The sequence below is a fragment of the Cynocephalus volans genome, chromosome 10 (genome assembly GCF_027409185.1).
Source record: "Cynocephalus volans isolate mCynVol1 chromosome 10, mCynVol1.pri, whole genome shotgun sequence".
NCBI classification, from domain to species: Eukaryota; Metazoa; Chordata; class Mammalia; order Dermoptera; family Cynocephalidae; genus Cynocephalus; species Cynocephalus volans.
Genome location: NC_084469.1, coordinates 29,900,574 through 29,921,077, shown reverse-complemented (window position 1 = coordinate 29,921,077; position 20,504 = coordinate 29,900,574). Strand labels below are relative to the sequence as shown.

At 45.1% G+C, this 20,504-nt stretch overlaps 1 protein-coding gene across 1 annotated transcript in view; it reads right to left on the bottom strand.

Moving 5' to 3' along the window:
- The window catches only part of RAP1GAP2 (RAP1 GTPase activating protein 2), a 215,970-nt gene that overhangs the window by 43,516 nt on the left and 151,950 nt on the right, over positions 1-20,504 (bottom strand). The window contains exons 5-9 of the mRNA XM_063109817.1: positions 13,000-13,035; positions 9,159-9,203; positions 8,388-8,420; positions 7,778-7,990; positions 6,411-6,514 (exon numbers count right to left, since the gene is read on the bottom strand). Coding sequence (XP_062965887.1) covers positions 6,411-6,514; positions 7,778-7,990; positions 8,388-8,420; positions 9,159-9,203; positions 13,000-13,035 — 431 coding nt within the window. The remainder of the gene's footprint in view (positions 1-6,410; positions 6,515-7,777; positions 7,991-8,387; positions 8,421-9,158; positions 9,204-12,999; positions 13,036-20,504) is intronic.

The following is a 20,504-nucleotide window of genomic DNA, read 5'->3' as shown; positions in this document are numbered from 1 at the left end:
ACACAGAGGTTTCTTGTATTCTTAGGACTTCATCTCTGTTTGTACTTGTGTCCCCCCTTCCTTGCGGTAATACTGTTTGTATCTTTTCTCTGTTTTCCTTAATCAGTCTTGGCTGGAGTTTTATCTATTTTATTAGTCTTTTCAAAGACATGGCTTTTGGTTGTGTTGATCATCTCTATTTTTATTTTTGCTTTCTACCCCACTAGCTTGTTATTGTCTTATTTCCTTCCTTCTATTTTCTTCCGGGTTTTTCCTACTATGCTTTCTCTCTAACTTCCTGACCTGCATGCGTACTCATTTTATTTCTTCTTTTTTACAACTGCATTTAAAACTATACATCTCTATCTAAGTACCACTTTAACTGCATCCCACACATTTTGATAGGTAGTATTTTCCCTGTCGTTTGGATCTAAATATTTTGTCAAGTCTTTTGTGATTTCCTATTTAGCCCAGGAGTTAGTCAAAGGTTTTTTTTTTTCTATTAACTTTCCAAATATGACATTTTTTTCCTTCAGTATTTTAATTGTTGATTTGTAATTTGTCTTATATTCAGGGAACATGATCTATATGATAGTAATTATTTGAAATTTGTTGACTCAATATATAGACGTTTCATATATATACACATTTTTTTTTTTTTAATAAGTACATTCTAAGATGTTGGGGAGGGGCCGGGGGAGGGGGAAGGCAGGGCAGGGCTGGCCCAGGGCTGGCTCCATTGCTGGCCTGGTTGCAGTCGGTGGTGGGAATGGCTGACGCCTACGGCCCCGCAGTCTCAGGACCCCAGGGGCTTCTGCTCTGGCTCAGTCTCCAGCCTGGTTACATGGACCTTTTATATTTTGTCTTCACATTCCATGTGGTCTTGAAAGAATGTATTGTTTTCTTTCGTTGGAAGCAGGAATACATTCGATCACATTTGTTAATTACATTATTCAAATCTTCTATATCCTTGCAATTTTTGACTGCTTAATTCATCAGTTTCTGAGAGATATTATCGAAATATCCCACTATAAGCAAGGATTTCTCTCCTTCTATTTCTGTCCGTTTTTGCTTTTTTAAATGCAAGACTATGTTATTAAATACACAAGTTCATGACTGTTAGATCTGAGTGGACTGTTCTGTTTATCATCATGTAAGCTGAGGCTTCTGAGGGGGCCCAGTAAGAAGCATCTTTCCCTGCCATGTTTTAAACAAATTCAGAAGTAAACAAACAAACAAACAACAAAGAGTAAGGCTGCTGGGAGTCGAAAGAACTCTTTTGTTACTGATAAAGACCAACTGGGAACACCTACCTTAGTATGAAGAAGAAATGGGTCTTCATAACTAAACCCCCGAATTAGCCAAACTTACCCACCCAGTCATGGGTAGTGCTGGGCAGAGGCAAGCCCCCTCCCATGGGGGCTGCTCAGGTGAGACTGACAGTGCAGGGGCACAAAGGAGAACGCCCTGAGGACATCTAGCTCCAAAAGGAAAAGGGGGAAAGAACACAGCTCTATGTGTCAAGTTCTTGCTCCAAAACACACCTGTCAGAGAGGGTGGAGAGAGGCAGGGGTGTGACACAAAAGCGTTCCCTCCACACTGCAGGAAACATGGGGAGTGGGGAAGAACCATTCCCAAGTTACAAAGCAGTACTCCCCTTACCCCTAATGCTTTTTTTCCAGAAGTTCTATTTTGTCTGATATTAATAATGCTACACCAGCTTTCTTGGTTAGTATTCCCCCTGCGTATCTTTTTCCATTCCTTTATTTTAAATCCTTCCATGTCATTTTCTGCAGGTATATCTCTTACAAGAAGAATACAGCTGTATTTTTAATTCAGTCTGATAGTCTGATATTTTAATAGGCTAATTTAACCTATTTATACATATTATAATTACTTCCATATTTGGAATTATTTCTAGTCTATCATTTTACATTTTCTATTCCCTGTGTTTTCTTCACTTTTTTTTTTTTTTCCTCCTTTCCAGCCTTCAATTGAATAAAGGTTGTGGGGTTTTTTTGTTTTCTTTTCTTTTTTATTATCTTTCTTTTTATCCCTCTGCTAGTTTGGGAGCTATAGATTGTATTTCTATATCTTCCGATACACTTATTTATATTTTTTCCAACAAACTAAATTTGTTCTCTCTCTCTGGGGGGTGATGGTAAAAGAGAAACAATAAAGTATGTTTTATCCACTGAACTCTTCCCTTCCCACTGTCCTTGCTACTTTTGTTTATAAATTTAGTTCAAGCTTCCTTTTATTTATTTATTTATTTATTTTGTGACCGGTAAGGGGATCATGACCCTTGGATTGGTGTCGCCTGCACCGCGCTCAGCCAGTGAGCGCACCGGCCATCCCTATATAGGATCCGAACCTGCAGCCTTGGCGCTCCCAGCGCCGCACTCTCCCGAGTGAGCCACGGGTTCCTCAAGCCTCCTTTTAAACATGTAAAAAATTACTTAATTTTTCCAGTTAGTAATTAAGTGTATCAACATACTCTACCTATTTCTTGTCACTTTTTTTTTTTTTTTTTTGGTGGCTAGACTGTTCAAGGCTCCATCTTGTCACTTCTTAATTACAAGACGTACATCTTCTGCCTGACATACATCCTTTAGTGATCTTTCAGGAAAAGTCTGTGAGTGATACATTCCCTTCACTTTTTTATGTCTGAAAACAGTTCTGTCTTTGCTGATGGTTTTTCTGGGTATAGAACTTTAGGTTAAGAGGGTTGTTTTCTTTCTTTTTTCAACACCCTAAAGATACTGTCCCGTTGAATTCCAACAACTATTACAACTGAGAATATATATTCTATATATATATTCTATATATTCTATACATCTTTACATCTGGTGTGTGTGTGTGTGTGTGTGTGTGTGTGTGTGTGTGTGTGTGTGTGTGTGTGTGTGTGTGTGTTTTAAATGGTTGAGTTAGAACCTGAAAGTCTGGGCTTTTGTTTGGGGAGAGGGCGGGTATTTGGGTTTTGCTTCATTTTGCTGTGCTTTGCTTTAAAGGTCCAAGATTATTCTGATGTAGCAGGTCCACAGAATACCACTGATCTACCATGCCATCAATTTGCGTAAATATCCCATAGGCACTTATAAAGAAGCAGAAATCTGTTACAGGATCAATGTTTGATTGTTAGATATAAAAACAGATACATGTAAAGATAAATATATATAATTGACATAAATAATATTAAAGAGATTATCTATACACTTTTATATATTACCCTTGTATTGATCTATCAAGTGATGAGCGTGTTAAAAATCTACCACTACCACTGTATCCTGTGAATTTCTCCATATTTTAATCACTACGTACATGTGCATATATATATACACTATGTTATAATATATGCTACTAACAATATAAAGCTTCATAAGATATCTTCATTGTGGATTTTACCTTTTATGAATGGATAATAGCCCTCTTTATCACACTGATTGCTTTTTCCTTGAATTCTACTTTTCTGTGTTAATATTGCCAACCCTGCTTTCTTTTTGTATTTGATGTAACTTTTTCTTGATACTTTTCTTTTTAAATATTCTGAGTTACTTTCTTTAATAAAATATAAGGAGTTAGTTTGTGGGGTTGTTTTGGAGAAATGACCCAAACTGAGAATATTTGCTGTATAATAATGGAATTTAATTCACTTATATTTATTACCATCACATATGTATTCACTTCTATCACATTTATTTATTTATGATTCCTTTATTTTCTTTTTCTATATGTGTGTTTTCTTTGTCTTCCTTTATTATTTGGATTTTTTTTTTCTACTAGTGATTTTATATCTAAGAAATACTGAATCTTCATCAAAATATGTCCAGCTATTAGTTTCCTTTCATTAATTTGGCTGTTATGTGTGAGTCATTTTAATCTGCAGATTTAAGTCTTCAATCAGTTTAAGAACATCAATTATCCACATGTTTAATTCCTGCTCAGTATCCTCCATACTTGTCATAATCTCGCTCAATGTTTTAAAGTTGTGTTTTCATTTGAATTACGTGAGAGCTTCCTAAGCTTGTTCTCCATATTACTAACTACATTTTCTACAAAGTAGATTCTGATTTTTACTGCTTCTCAAAGCATTTAAAATTCCTTTGGGACATTTTTAGTTTTCTTATATTATCTCCTTTACTTTACCAGCAACTTTTTCATCTCATTCTGTTGCCTTATTCTCTCTTTTGCCTTTTCTTTCATAGTGTTTTTTTTTTCCTAGAAGTTTGAAGAAAATACAAAGTTAACAAATATCTCAATTTTACCTGGCTTTCTGTAGTACATACTTTTCAAAACTCTCTTATTTCTCCATCTAGTTTATGCCATTTTAGATATGGAATCTTTTCGTTCATAGACCTCTGAGGTTTTTATCTTTTTTCTTCTTCTTCTTTATCCCCAAACTTGAAAAAAAGAAATCTACACAGACTTATTATTTGTCTTCTAACTGTGGGTAGATTCTTCTTGGCTGTTCTCACGGCACATACAGAGGCTGTTAGAATACTCTTCTCAGACTTTAGGCTGGAGAGCTAGTTGTTATAAATGTGGGATATCAATTAAATAATCCAGAAGCCTATGGGGAATGAGGAAGAAGCTGGGATGGTAGTCACTGCCAGCAGGGGAATGTCATCTCTGGATAATTTCTTCTTTGTGTCTGGTAAAGCTGCTAAGCTATGGAGCCAATTTTTTATGTCTGGTTTCCAATTTGGCATGGCAATCACTCCAAGTACATGATGTGACTGTCCAACTTCCTAGCTGGTGTATGGTTTCTCTCTACCACCCCACCCACAGGCTTTCTATTCCAGAGAGGCACATTTGAGCTTGCCCCTGGGCTCCCCAGGGCACTGGTTTCAAACACGGATCCAAAACAACAAAAACAATCCTATGTAGAAAGTCCCCTGACCATTCCAAAGCTATCTCTCACTCCTAAAGAGTAGAGAATTCTTCCAGAATCTCCAGTGTCACATATTCCCACACTACACTGCTTTCTAAGGAAGCGGAGCTGGGGTTCAACTCTCAATATCACCTATGCTTTAGTCCTAACTACCCCATTAAAAACAAAAACAAAAATCAAAACGTGTGTTATATGCCTGGCATCTTTCTCCAGGTTTCAGTCCTGATGCAGCATTTCAGGTAAGAAATAGAATTTTAAAAGGGGAGTTAGAGCCTTGTCTTCACTTGTCATCCTACTAAGAAATTCTACCCAGTCTTGGTCCGATTTTTACTATAAGAAGAAGCAATTTTCCTTACAGAGGTTCGTCTAACTAGAAATCCCATTTGGAGATGGGATCCAGGTATTACCCCTCAGAAGATTGGCTCTCGCTATTTAATTGACTCTTGCATGCCTTGCAAATATGATTTCTAGCCAGGTGAACTTCTGTAAAGAAAACTGCCTCCTTTCTTTACAGAAAAAGCAAACCAAGACTGGATGGATGCTGACAACTCCCTCAAACCCCACCCCCATCTCTCCCTAAGCAGGATTACGTGTCCTTATTCCCTCCCATACTTATCAAAAATTGTGGGCAGAAAAAAATGTTACTGCTCTTTTCCAAATACCTTCAAGAACTTCCAACTAGATTCAACAAATACGGACTGAGAACTTGACAGGTTCATAGCACTCTGCTAAGTACCCAGCACCTGGCCTCCCTGTCTTCACCCCCCACCAGGGACAGAGATAAGTAAAACACAGACTCTTTCGTGCTCCCATAGCATCCTGCGCGTGCCACTAAAATAATACCTGATTCACAAAAAAATTCTGTTTTCCTCCCTCACTAGACTGTAAGCCTTTAGACAACAGGGACCAAGTCTCAGTCATCATTGTATCCCCAGTACCTATCACAGCTTCTGGCACAAAGGAGGTTTTACAAAACAAGTTAGTAGAACGAAACAGAACCAAACAGTTCCAGTTCCTGCCCTTGAGAAGGTCACAATCGAGAGAGAGAGGGGCCCTGGCTTCAGCGATAAATCAGTGCTCCAATTTCAGAGAACCCAGCACACGTAACATGTTTTGGGATCTATCTTCCCCGGCTAGATGTACACCACAGGCAGCGTTCCAGCTAACCCTCTCCCGGGATTTGGAGTTGTGTCTCAGCAGGATGAGCCACCCTGAGCCTTCCCTACTTTGTCTTCCCATCTTCCTCAGAGCCATGGGCCCTCACAATAAAGAGAGGCAGGTAGGGTTGTGGTCTAGGTGACCTTGACACCAGGATATCATGCTCACTGCCATAGCCAGCCAGCTGGTGGGAACAGCTGGGTCTCCCTGCCTGGCAACTTCAAACATAGCCCCAAGATTCCAGCAGATCTGTCCCCTGTCCCTCGCCCCCCTCCCCCAGCACACCCAGACCAGACTGGTCAGACGGGTATTTCTGGGTCCCTGACCACTCCTGGCAGCCCGCCTGGAAGAGGCGTGGCCTCCAACAGTGCAGCAGCCCCACCTGAGGATGATCCGAAGGTACTCAATCCCCTCGGCTTCCTCGCACTTGACTGACAGGATCAAGTTCCCCAGGCTGCTGCCAGTACAGTAAAAGTTGAGATGATCCTAGAAATAGAAATCAGGTGTGAGCGGGAAGGAGGAAACCCTCCAGACATGTCCCCCAAAACCACCTCCCGCACCAGGAGAAGTCCCACAGCCTCAAGGAAGAGAAGGATGCTACTGCTGCAGCTGCTACTGATGACAAAGTGAGCTTACTAGCCAACCCCTACTGATCAGCATCATCTATTTTTTTTTGGCGGCTGGCTGGTAGGGGGATTTGAACCTGTGACCTCAGCGTTACCAGCACCATGCTCTCCCAAGTGAGCTCACTGGCCAGCCTCATCATCTTATAAATAAGTACCGACTGCCAAGTCCTCAGGATGTGCCTGGCACTGTGCTAAGAGCTTAAAACCTATTATCCCCTTTATTCCTGACCACAACTTTCTGCGAGAGATAACAGGCGGGAAACCAGTGTTCAGGGAGGTTAAAAAAAACACCCAAGGTCACGCAACCTGTCAGTGACAGATCCAGCGTTCAAGCCCACGTCTGTCTTACTCTGAAGCTTGAGTTCTTCACCACAATACCCTGAGTTCTCTTTCTCACTCCCAGGGGGCGGCCCTCCCCAATTCAGACCATCTGCAGGAAGAAAGCTAGGGGGAGCCCGGGCACCGCCACCCGAGGGGAGCTGCTGGGGGAGCCACAGGGGCAAACAACACAGCTTCCTGGAGCCAGCCCCAGACCTGATAAATCCGGCTGGGGTCCTGGAATCTGCATTTTAACAAGATCCCAGGGGTTTCTGCGCAGCCTCTTCCCTGTCGCTCTGCAAAGCTGCCTTAGGCTAGAGATTTCCAGAATCTGCCCTCAGGATTTTGGGAATCTGGTTAGTCTGAAGGGCAGAATGTATTTAAAGAAATGAAACTTTGTCACTTTTAAGCAATCAGAGGTTCACAGCACACCTTCCAGTACAAGTACTCAGGGGACCTGCCTGAACGAGGACATGAGAGATCTGCACGATTTAAATGAAAACAAAGACTTCCAAAGTGCGAGAACACTTTTTTCCTTGAACAGCTAAAACTCCACCCTGAACACTATCCTTTCCATCACCTCCTAAAACACTTGCTGTGGGTCGTCCCCACAAGGACCCATCCCATCAAGCCTCCCTGACTTCTGGCCCTGTTCCGCTGCTCCCGACCCCCAGGACAGGGCCAGTCAGACCCCCCAACTAAGACAGAGGCAGGCAGAAAGGAAGGGGGGCACTGGAGAGAGGACCGCTGGGCTCCCCGTGCACCCCTCCTCTGGTGGCTCTTGTGTCCCGGGCCTCAGCCTCACCTTCCCTAGGAAGTGCCTGCGGTAGGCCCTGGCTTCGCCCTTGCACTCGAGCTTGTAGCCGAAGGTGCTGGGGCTGAGGTTGTTCTCTTCCTCCTCCTCACAGACGCTGCTGCCCAGTGACGTTGGTGTGCCCACGTTCTCCGGGTCCTCAATCCAATAGCCCCCAAACTGGGGCAGGATGATGAGAGGGTACGGGCCTCCCTTCTCTACAACCTGGAGGCAGAGGGAGGGTCTGCACTGCAGCCCACCCAGGGAATGCAGGGAGGAGGGATGCCCGTGGTGGGGTCCCTCCCCCACCTCCGAACAGCTCCAAGGAGGGAGCCTGGTACCTGAGGCCAAAGGCAGTCACATGACCCCCTCCTTTAAGCCCCATAACATCTCCAGTTTCACTGAGGGACCCTGTAACCCCAGAGATGTAAGGCCTGAATGGGCACTCCCAGTTTAAACATGGAAACACTGAGGTCAGGAGGGCAAAGACGCGAAGAGACCTCAGGCCCTCGAGTCCCAGGCCCAAGGTTCTCTCCTGTGTGGAGCTGGGTAGGGCCCATCACCATCACCTCCCCAGCAACTGGACCAAGAGCAGGCTGCAGTGCGACCAGGAAGGCCCTACCTCGTCGATGCTGGGGTATGGGATATAGTCATCCTGCAAGACAAGCCAGACGACGCCACTGTCAGTCCCAGCAGTGCCCATAAAACCTGATCACTGTTTCTCTTTCCCTCTCCCAGGTTTGTGGAGCAGGGTGAGCTGAGGGGCCTAGCAGGCTGCACCAGGGCTCTGGGGGAAGAACACCAGATGCAAGGCAGCTCTGGGATCCAACATCCCTTGAGCTCTTCTCGAAACAGATAGAACCCGAACACAAACCCTGCTAGCCGAAGACACAGTATAAAAAAGTGCTGAATCCCCACCCAAGTGATACTAGCTTCTCAGGCTAGGGTGCTAGAACAGGAAGGTGACCCCTCATCTCACCCAGCTCCCCTCTCCAGGCAAGGAGGCTGACCGCCAAGTGACGGTCTGCACCACTGGGCATTGGAAACTGAGAGCTGACTGCCCACTGGATGCACCACTGGGCATTGGAAACTGAGAGCTGACTGCCCACTGGAGCTGGGGCCCAGATCCGACACCCTTCAACACTGTGCAGGAGGAGCTAGGCCAGGCCTGAGGTCCCAGCAAGGCCTCTGCCCCAGCCTGCTCTGAAGCTGCCTTAATGGCCCACCACACCCCAGTGTAACAAGGGCGCAGTCACTTCAGTGGTTCTCGGTGAAAATCAGACAGGTGGGAGGTAGAAGACCCCAGCACATGGCTGGTCCTCCTGCCTCCTCTCTCACCCTGCCCCGCCCCCCCGCCAGCCCACCCGGCTGCCACCTCACCCACCCAGCCGACCTTGTTCTTCTGGGGTCCCGGCTTCTGCTCTTCAAGCTTGATCCCCTGTGGGAACAAGGAAAAGAGGTTCGTGGAAAAGCAAAGGTCATAAAAAAGGGACCAGACAGAGGAATCTCCTGAGCTCCTGGCCTTGCTGCGGGTTAATGATGATAACAGCAACAATGGCTGGCATGTGCTCGGCCCTTAGCACCATGCACCTGGTCACTGTCAGTCCTCCCAGCAGCCCCAGCCGAGGTAGCAGAGTGGCTGGGTTAAGAGCATGGACTCCAGCGAGGTCGCCAGGGTTCAAATCCCAACACTGCCACTTTCTAGTCTTACAACCTTAGGCAAATCACTAAAACTTCTCTGTGGCTCAGTGTTCTCATCTGTAAAATGGGAATGATGATGGTGCCTACTGTTGTGTTGAAGGTTAAAGGTTAACAATGGGTTAAGCACTTGGAACACTGATTAGTATATAGTAAATGCTATGGATTATTATTGTCATGAGATAGGCTGCTTTATCATCCTGGGACTTAAATACCGGTATCTTCCCTAGGGCAGGTTAGGGGGAAAAATGGCAACCTTGTCATTGGTGTCAGAGCCAGCACTCTGGACCTCATGCCAACCAGCTCCACCCTCTCCCTGGTGGGAGGGCCTGGGGGTGACAGGCAGGAGACCTGGTCCTGGTCCTCATTCTGCTGCGAGCTTATTATTTGTGACCCTTGACACAGTTTAGCCTCTTGGAGCCTCCATAGCTTCATCTGCAAAATGAGAATTATAACACTCACCCTCCCACCTCACAGCTGCAGGGATTACTACTGAGGACAGGACACAATGGCTAGGACTAGACTAAGGGGTCTACCTACGAGTATCTGGAAAATTCAGTTGTGGGGAGCAGTGCCTCATCCAGCAGTCCTATAGTCCAGTTCTGACTTAACTGGGTTGTGGGAGAGAACACGTGGCATTACCAAGACTGTGCGAATAAATCAGGTGAGGCTACGAGATGGTGGGACAAACCAGAAGTTCCCCTCCAGAGAGGAGAGAGTCCGCAACAGCCCCCACCTGGCCACGACATTAATGCACTGGGATTTTAACTTTCCGAGGTGAGCTCCCTCTGCGGTCTCATTTGAAGCTCACAGCACCTTTTCACCAGTGAGGAAACTGAAGCCCCAGGAGGACGTTGCCTGCCTAAGGTCACTAGTGAGTGGCAGGGCCTGGACGTGAAGCTGGGTCATCTGCCCACCAAGTGCATGACCACACCTCCCAACTCCTTGAACACCAAGCTCCTGCTAACCCAGTGGATTTAAACATGGCTTCGCCATACCTCTCTGGGCTGAGTCACCTGTGACACTGTTCAGGAGAGTGTGGGAGGGCCCCTCCCACTGGACAGGTGCTCCTCTCAAACACAGGGAGAAATATACCTGGGTGGCCCTGCAGACCCTGTCCAGGTTGGCAAACTGGGCAGATGGGGGGTGGAGGGAGTGAGGTCAGGAGTTTATTTTGTTTGTCCTGCATTAGTCACCCCTGTCTAGGAAAAGCCCCTGGGGCAGTAGAGCAAACCGCCTCCCATCCCTCTGCCATGCCACTCCCTCCCCCACAGCAGAGCCACTGCTCGGCACTGGGCCCTCTCTCCTCTGTGTGTTAATCCTTTGCAACAGATATTATCATTATTTCACCTTCTCCACCAGTGAAGAAACTGAGGCTCAGAGAGGGACAGTGACCGGACCAAAGATATTCCCCTAGAAAGCATCAGGGCTAGAATCTGAACCCAGGACTGAAGGGATCCAACGCTGTGCACTTAGCTCCTCCTGCTTCACAGTGTTTGTGCCCTTCTGCAGATCCTTAGACTCCTGGGCTGAAAATCAGGAGTCCAGGATCCTAGTTTCAGCTCTTCACAACTAGCAGAGTGACCGGGGCACTTACTGCCCCAATGCTCCATTTCCACACCTGCAGGATGAGGAGAAACAGAGCCCACACTCTAGGATAGGTGCAGTGCGCTTCGTCACTGTGGGCTCCCCACATGGAGTTTGGACACACAGAGTCTCCAGGAACTGTGAGTCCTCTGGGACTGCGGCCCCTGGACACACAGTAGGGACTTAAACACTGGGGAGTTTGGCTTCAACAGTCTCAACTGAGATGGAATCGGCAAACCACCATGGGTGTCAGCCATTGTGGAGATACAGAGAAAGAATGAAAACAAGACCCCTGCCCTCAAGAGGCTCCCAATCTAGTTGGGAAGGCAACAGGCCAGGCAGCCTCAAAACAACAGAACAATATGAGTTAAGTGGGGCTGCATTATGTGCTCAAACATTGAAGCCCTTTGTGGAGGAGGCAGGGGACTCCAGCTAGGGGTCAAGGATGGGTGGATTGGGGAGCAACCAGAGAGAAGGCAGGGTGAGCCGCAAATCCCCTGCCACCTCCCCAGAGTGCAGACCCCATTGGCTTGTGGTGAAAATCCCAGCTTTGCTCCAAGCCGCTGAGCACTTAATGATACACTGTCTCCCACCACTCACTGTCTCCACTCATGCCTTCCTGGTTTCCACAACTTGATTATGACTTCTCTAAGTGTGTGCAGAGTGAGTTTGTAGTCCACACACTGCTGGGCACAGAGAAGGATTAATAAATTGCTCATGGTAATGACACCACCACTAATATTATTTTTCCTTCAAACAGTCCCTCCCCTGTCCCGACCTCTGGGAGACCAGGCAGCTTCACCAGCATCTCAGGATGGCTGTGGGCACCCCTCCTCCTAGAGCTTTCAGATCATTATTACAGAATCTTCCTTCCTTAGCCTGGAGCATCCACTTAGGGTAAAAAGTATCATAATGCAATGGCTAAGCCCTCTGGCTCTGAAGCTACTTACCAGCCATGCACCCCGAAGTGCTTTATTCAATAGCTCTGTGCCTCAGTGTTCCCATCTGTGACGTGGGGTTAATGGCAATATACCTACTTCCAAGGGCCTTGTCAAGAAGAAGTAATGCCTGTCAATCTCTGAGCCCACAGAAGTGATTGAAATATGTGTGCCATTATCAGCATCTTCTTCCCTGTCTTTCCACCCATGTCAATTAAACCTTCTGAAACCCTGCACATATTCCCCAGGACAGCAGCTCTACCTGTGAGCCCTGACCCTCATGAGGAGTCATCATAAAGGACCCCCAAATCCACACTTAACACTGACTCTTATGTAGTGCCTACCAAGTTTTTACATATATTACTGCATTTCATCCCAGCTACCGTGTAAGTGGGTATTTTTATTCTTACTTATTTACAGAGGCTTACAAAAGGTAAGGAACTTGCTCTATTAAGGTTTTGGTGCAGGATCTGAACTTAGGTCTGCCTCCCAACCCACTGCTCTGCCTCCCCAACACAACGGCTCGCCTAAGAAGGGGCTTGCTTTTTTCAGGCTTTCTTACCAAATCATTCCAAGAACAGGCCCCTTCAAACCCTCCCCATACTGGGCCAAGCCCGTGGCGCACTCGGGAGAGTGCTGTGCTGGGAGCGCAGCGACGCTCCCACCGCGGGTTCGGATCCTATATAGGAATGGCCGGTGCACTCACTGGCTGAGTGCCGGTCACGAAAAAGATGAAAAAAAAACCCTCCCCATACCCATGGGGTTTACAGCATCCCTGGCTGCTATGCTGGGGAAGTTCTGCTTTTTATCCTCCACGTCCTTCAGATACAAGTTTCCCAAAGTGCTCTGTGCCACTCAACAGCAAAATGACCTCAGGTTGTCTGGGCCAAGGGCCCCTCCCTCCAAGGCCCCCAAGTTCTGCTGTGGGTTCTGCCTGGCATTGAGTCCCCCAAGATCCCTGCAGCCCCTGCACCTGAGCTTCGGCTTCTTGCCTGTTCTGGGGGTGCTCACCTGCATCTTCTCCAGCATCTCGAAGAACTCCGCCGACTGCAAGACATAATGAGGGTGGGGAGAGAAAGATGTGCTGAGAAAGCCTCTTCCTCACCAATTATCTGGAAGCTGAGCCCAGAGGTTTCCCCAGGGACAAAATTCATTTGGATCAAGAGAGAAGATAATTTGATTTGGCCTCTGCAGGGCTGGAAGGCCAGGACACCCCATATAACAAAAGAGAAAATAAAACATGCCTGGGCTGTCAAATGGCCCTGGGAAGAGCAGCCACTCAGTCTTTGTCAAGGAAGGAGGCCTGTGGGACCCCCAGAAAAGCCAAATTCCTCAAAATGCCTGTCAGCCCCAGGATTCAGCCTCCAGCAGGATTCATGCTTCGGAGGTTTTCAACCCAGCCGTGGAGGCTAGATGTCCAACACAGGTGGTTTTCACCTTCTGTGGCAACAAGGCCCATCTCTCTCCTCATACAAAATCTCACTCATAGAATCCCAGTAAAACCAGTAAAAGCAAAGCCACTACAGGCAGAGCAGCCACGGGCACCTGAGCCCCTGAGGTGCCACCTCTGCCTGCCCCAGTCCCCAGCCCTGAAGGCACAACTGTGGGACCCTAGAGTTTGTGAAACAAAGCCTGAAAACCACTGAACTGCAGCCTCCAGGGGCCTGGGTGGATTATTTTTTAAATCTCACACTGTATTTGTTCAAACCTATAATCTACTTTGGTTCCACCTTTTTTTTTTTTTTTTTTTTGGTACCTGGTTTATACCCCAGGTACAGATAAACAGGAGAAAGAGGAAGTGGATGGATGGGTGAGGGGCTGGAAGCTATCCCTAACAAAACGCTGCAAAGGTCCATCAGAAGTCCCCACTTCCCATTCCAAGAAATCTGCTGTGCTTTCTTCTACTAACATCACTGCCCACATCTGGGCACTGGCAAGCCATGAGTTAATCAGTGCCCAGAACAGACAATCCCCAGATGAATAGGAGAGAAAAGAAAACAGAGATGAGGCGGAATGCATCTGTCCTTGTGACTTCACCCAGAGATAGAGCCTCCAAACCCTCTCCCTTCCTCTGAAGGCACCAATGGGCCAGAACTGCCTGAAGCCCCACTGCTCTCAGAATTCTCAGAACCACCATGGGCAGGACCCCTGTGGACTCACCTGGGGAGACCCAGCCCTGCTACAGACTCCACACAACCTCTGTCAGGCCAAAGCTGACCTGTCAGAGGCTTTTTGACCAGCAAAAAGCCTCTGACCTACCAGCAGTTCAGTATCTAGGGTCTGGAAACCCCACATGCAAATGTATGGGGTGGTCCTGGGGCACCCACATCCAACACCCTTGACCAGAAGCAGCCACCAAACACCCAGATCCCAAATCTGCCCTTCCTACTTGCTCTGGGTACAAATGCACCACCCACATGGTGCAGTCTTATCAACTTCAGTCTCTCCAGACTAAGATTACCAGACATAAAGAGCTTATACAAATCATTTAGAACAGAAAGACAAGCAGAAAGAGGATGGGGGCAGAGAAGGGGGAACAGAAACAGCATTTTAAATACACAGACTTCTGACCCAGTAATTCCCATTCTAGCAATCTATGCTCTGAACACACTTGCACCTGTACACAGAGATAGATACACTACAATGTTCATTGCAGCATTGTTTGTTTGTTTGTTTGTTTGTTTTTGTCTTTTTCGTGACCGGCCGCACCTCGCTCAGCCAGTGAGCACACCGGCCATCCCTATATAGGATCCGAACCCGCGGCAGGAGCGCTGCTACGCTCCCAGCGCCGCACTCTCCCGAGTGAGCCACGGGGCCGGCCCGCAGCATTGTTTGTAATAGTAAAAAATAGAAACAACTTCACTGTCAATCTACAGGAAGCTAGTTAGAGCAGGCTACAGCTACACTCACAGAATAAAATACAAATACTATAAACAACTGTATGTCAATAAATTAGACAACTTAGATTAGACAACTTAGATGAAATGGACAAATTCCTAGAAAAACACAGGCTACCAAAACTGACTGAGAAAGAAATAGAAAATCTAAAAAGATATCTAACAAATAAAAAGATTGAATTAATAATCAAAAACTACCCACAAAGAAAAGCCCTGGCCCAGATGGCTTCATTTGTAAATTCTACCAAATATTTAAAGAAAGAATTAATACTAATTCCTCACATTCACTATCAAGAAAGTGAAAAGAAACCATGGACTAGAGAAAGTATTTACAAATCATATAACTGATAAGGGACTTCTATCTAGAATATACATATAAAAAGTCCATACAATAATAAAAAGACAATTCAATTTACAAATGGGCAAAGGATCTAAATACACATTTTCCCAGAGAAGATATACAAATGGATAATAAGCATATGAAAAGACACTCAACATCATTAGTCATCAGGAAATGCAAGTCAAAAACTCAGTGAGATACTGATCATACCACTAAGTTGGCTATTATCAAAAAAACAGAAAATAGCAAGTGTTGACGAACACGTGCAGAAATTGGAACCCTGGTATATTGCTGATAGAAATGTAGAATGGTGCAGCAGATGTGGAAAATAATTTGGCAGTTCCTCAGAAAGTTAAACGGAGTTGCCACATAACCCAGAAATTCCACTCCTAAATATATACCCAAAATAACTGAAAACAGGCACTCAAAAAAATACTTCTACACAAATGCTCACAGCAACACTATTTGCACTTGCCGAAAGGTGGAAACAACCCAAATGTCCATCAACTGATGAATGGACACACAAAATGTGGTATATTCGGACAATGGAACAGTATTCAGTCATAAAAAATAATGAAGTAATGATACATGCTACAACATAGATGAACCTTAAAAACATCATCTAAGTGAAAGAAGGTAGACATAAAAGACCACATGTTGTATGATTCCATTTATATGAAATGTCCAGAAAAGGCAAATCCATAGACAGAAAGTAGATTAGTGGTTATTCAGGACTGAGGGGGATGGTGAATTGGGGGGTGATTTTTGAGGTGATAAAATGGTCCAAAATTGATTGTGGTGATGGTTACACAACTCTGTGAATATACCAAAAACCACTGAATTCTACATTTAAATGGGTGACTTTGCATATGTGAATTATACCTTAATAAAGCTATTCAAAAAAAACTATACAACCATTCAAAAAGAAAGCGACACATTCATGTTGCTTACATAAGATGCTCTCCAAGACATATTAAGTTGGGGTAGGGAGCATATCAGAGACCAGCAAATTGAATACAATCTCACTTTTTAAAAAAAACCCTAAGAACAAAACCTAAAGCTACCTATATGTATATATATAAGTGCATAGAAAATGATCTGGAAAAATATACCTTGGACTATCAAAAAGTAATCATATCAAGAAAGGAGGATGAGTGTGGTGGAAAGGTTTATGCTTTATACTCAGTCTACTTCCCAAATATGTATACCCACATTACTTGCATAATCAAACTTGAGATAAATACAAGGGGTCTTCAAAACACTCCTGGAAAGACTTGTATTATCTTTCAATTTCATTTTTCTGCAAACTTTTTGAAGGATGCTTTGTAAACACATCTTGCAAGGGAAACAGAAAAATGTGCAAAGGACATGAGCAAATTGCTGAAGGAGAAACATAACGTGACCAATAAACACACAGGCACATGCCCAACCTCCCCAGTTATTAAAGAAATTAAGATGATGATAAGATAACCTCGTTCATCTACCAGATTGGCCAATGTGAGCAAACACGTGGGGTCAAGGACACAGGAACTGTAGGTTAAGTGTGTACATGATGTATCTACAGTCTTTCTAAAGGGTAATTTGGCACTATGTGTCCAAAGCCTTTAAAACATTCATATCCTTTGGTCCAATAAACCCACTCTAGGGAATTTACCCTGAAGCAGTATTTGGGCAACAGCACAAGGACACATAGATAAGGATGCTTGTCACAGCATTGTTTATAGGCAATAAAGTGAAAACAAAGTACCCACCAGCAAGGGAAGGAGTAAATAACTCACGGGAGTATGCCCACATAATAAAATACTACGAGAGGAGATCTGTGTTAATTATGCCAGCGCAAAGATTCACAACGCACTGCTAAGGGACAAAAATAGGGTTTAGAACAAGATGATCCCTTTTTTTTTTTCAATTAAACACAAAAAACATGTTGGTGTATACAAGTGTAGGGCTACATATGAGAACACATATCCACCCTCCAGAGAAAAGTAACTTAAAGGGTACATGCCACATGAAGTAGATTGAGGATGGTTTTTTTCTTCCACTTTTTGCTTTTCAGAATTTAAAATTTTTTCTACAACAACTATAAATATTTTTGCAATTAATCAATGTTTTTAAGACTTCAACACATAAGTGAAGGCTCTAGCAGCCCTTTCTTTGTTTACCCCCAACTCTAGGTACAGGACAGGGGTGTGTTCAGGGACACAAGTACATACAAAGCCTTGGGTGCCTGCAGAAAGCCTCTGGATTCAGGCCAATTCATTCTGGAGTGTATCTTTGGTTCTGAATATTATAGACTAAGAGGCTCTCCTGAATCACTCCCAAATCCAGCTCACTCTGTTATCCATTCAAGTTGGCAATCAAAAAATTCTTTAGGTGTATTCTTAGACAATGCCCTTCAAACAGTTAACCCCAACAGATGAAGCACCTTCAAGGCATGGACTGGACACCAGGAGTACCAGGCAAGGGCCCGACTTTCAGGATACTGCATCTTAATTATGAGACAAAGCTGTCCAGGTCGGTTATGTGACAGATGACCAGTGTCACCAGGGTTCTGAGGAGGCACGAAACACTTCTTGCTGGGAGGTCAAACATAGATCTCTATTGTTGAGTAACAAATTACTCCAAAGCTTAGTAGCTCAGAACAATTTCTTTGGATCAGGAATTCAGGAGTGGCTTAGCTGTGCAGTTCTGGCTCAGGGTTTGTGTTGCAGTCAAGACGTCATCAGAGACTGTGGAGATGGCACACTCAAGTGGATATGGGCCAGAGGCCTCAGGTCCTTATCACATGGGCCTTTCCATAAGTTGCCTGAGTGTCCTGAAAACATGACCTAGTCTGAGACCATATACCAAAAACAACACATCAAGGAAGGCTTCTTGCAAGACGTAGGATCAATGAATGGTGGTCAATGGATCAGCCCAGTTGGACTGAGGCCTCTGGGTCAGACATACTGACAGCAGACAGGAAAGGAGAGCTGTGGTCTGGGCCTGAGAGATCTGAACACCAGGAATCCAGGCTTGATCTGCGAGGCAGTGCAGAACTACTTAGTCTGGGCACAGCAGAAAGTCACCGGAGGAAGCAGAGCTCAGTGCAAAGCCAGGTGTGAGGAGTGGATGACCTGTTACTGCCCAGCCGTGTGGCATGAGGCATGTTAACCTCTCCTAATTCCTCCTCTCTTACTTTCCTCACATGAAAACTGAATCAACCTCTGACTTTCGGGGCTCTCGTGTGGATGAAGTGAGAACACGTACAAGAAGTGCCCAGCCAGGGCCTGGTCCACAGCAATCGCTCAGTAGCAGCTGCTGGAAGAAACTACTAGAAAGCTCACTCTGGAACCATGCCTTGTCCTGTTGGGAGACTGTCTAGCAGCTTTTAGGATACTTCACTTTTCTTGACCTCACTGGTCTTCCCAGAGACGGTGTGTTTAGATTACTGTTAAAATGGGTCTGTGTAACTAAAACACCTATTAAGACCCAGGAACCTTGCGTGTCCCATCCCAGGCATCCGCCCTCCACCCGCCACACAGACCCTTGCTCCAAGTTTACTTTCACCATGGGTTGGTTTTGCCTCTTCCAGACTACCACACGCACAGAATCGTGCCCTGCATGCTCCTTCTGGCTGGCTCATTCCCCCGGCATCACGGTTGTGAATATCACTCCTGATGTTTCATGGATCAGCAGTTTGTTCCCACTCCTGCCAAGTTGGACTCCATTGTGTGGATATCCCAGTTTATCCACTCACCTGTTGACAGACATTTGGGTTGTTTCCATTTTGGGCTAATACAAATAAAGTTGCCAAGAATAATTTTTTACAAGTCTTTTTAAGGATATGTGTTTTCCATTCTATTGGATAAAATACCCAAGTGCGGGACTGCTGATTTATACGTAGGATGTAGGGACTTTGTATGAAACAACCAAACACTTTTCTGCAGCAGCTGGGCTATTTCACATTCCCACCAGCCACGTCTGAGAATTCCCATTTTTTCCCACACCCTCACCAACGTTTCTTCTTGTCTGTGGTTTTGATTTTACCCGTTCTTGTGGGTGTGCAGTGGCATCTCATTGTGGTTTAATTTGCATTTCCCTGATGATAATGATGCTGAACACTTTTTCACCTACTTATTAGCCAATTATATGTCTCCTTTTTGTGAAGCGTCTATTCGAGTCTTTGTCTATTTTTTATTGGAGTTGTAGGAGTTTCTTCTAATTCTGGATATGTCTTGTTTTTTATATATATTTTTATGAGAAAGAGAAGATAAGCTGCAAATGTGGGCACTCTGCTGTCCAGGCTGCTTCAGGGACTGAGGGCTTTGGGATCCAGCTTGGCCTGGGTAGTTGACATCTCTGTGCCTGTTTCCTAATTGGCCGAAAATATGCAGTAAAATGACTGCATACAACAGGGTCTTAGAGGTGCTTGGAATGTCATTCCTCAGTATGCTCTACACATTATTGTTAATTATTATTACTTTTTTTTTTTTTTTGCAGCTGGCCAGTACTGAGATCCAAACTCTCGAGCTTGGTGTTATAGCACTACACTCTAACCAAATGAGCTAACCAGCCAGCCCATCATTATTATCTTAAATTAAACTTATTATTTTGAGACAACTAGGTTCACATGTAGTTGTGAAAAATGACACAGAGATCCCTTGTACCGTTTGCCTGTTTCCCCCAACAGTAACATCTTACAAAACCTTACTGTCACAGCCAAAATATTGACACTGATGCAGTCAAGGTACGGAAACCTCCATCCCCACCAGGATGCCTGATGCTGTCCTTTCACAGTCATGCCCACTTCCTTAACCCTTGGAAACGTCTCATCTGTGCTCCATCTCTACAATTTTGTCACTTGGAGAATGCTGTGTAAGTGGAACCATACGATACTGTATGCACGAGGTTGTTGCCTGTACCAGTAGCTTGTTCCAATAACTGGGCTCCACTGTGTGGACGTGCCACAGTTTGCTTAACCACTCACCCGTTGAAGGACATCTGGGTTGTTTCCAATTTGGGGCTATTACAAATAAAGCTACTATAAACAAACAAACAAACAAACAAACAAAAATGGGTCTGTGTTTCCTGAATGAAGATGCTACACGTCCTGAGGCTGGCTCGAGTGGTTAGAAGGGGTATAGTTCAGCCTTAGCTATAAGTAACACACTGGGTGGACAATTCCTGCATGGACAGAGCCCAGGAGCAGAAATCAGCCAGTGGCAACTTGGCCTCAGCTGGGCTGGCCCCGCTTCTTAGTGACTCGTTGAACTTTCCGATGGAACAGTTCCAGCTTT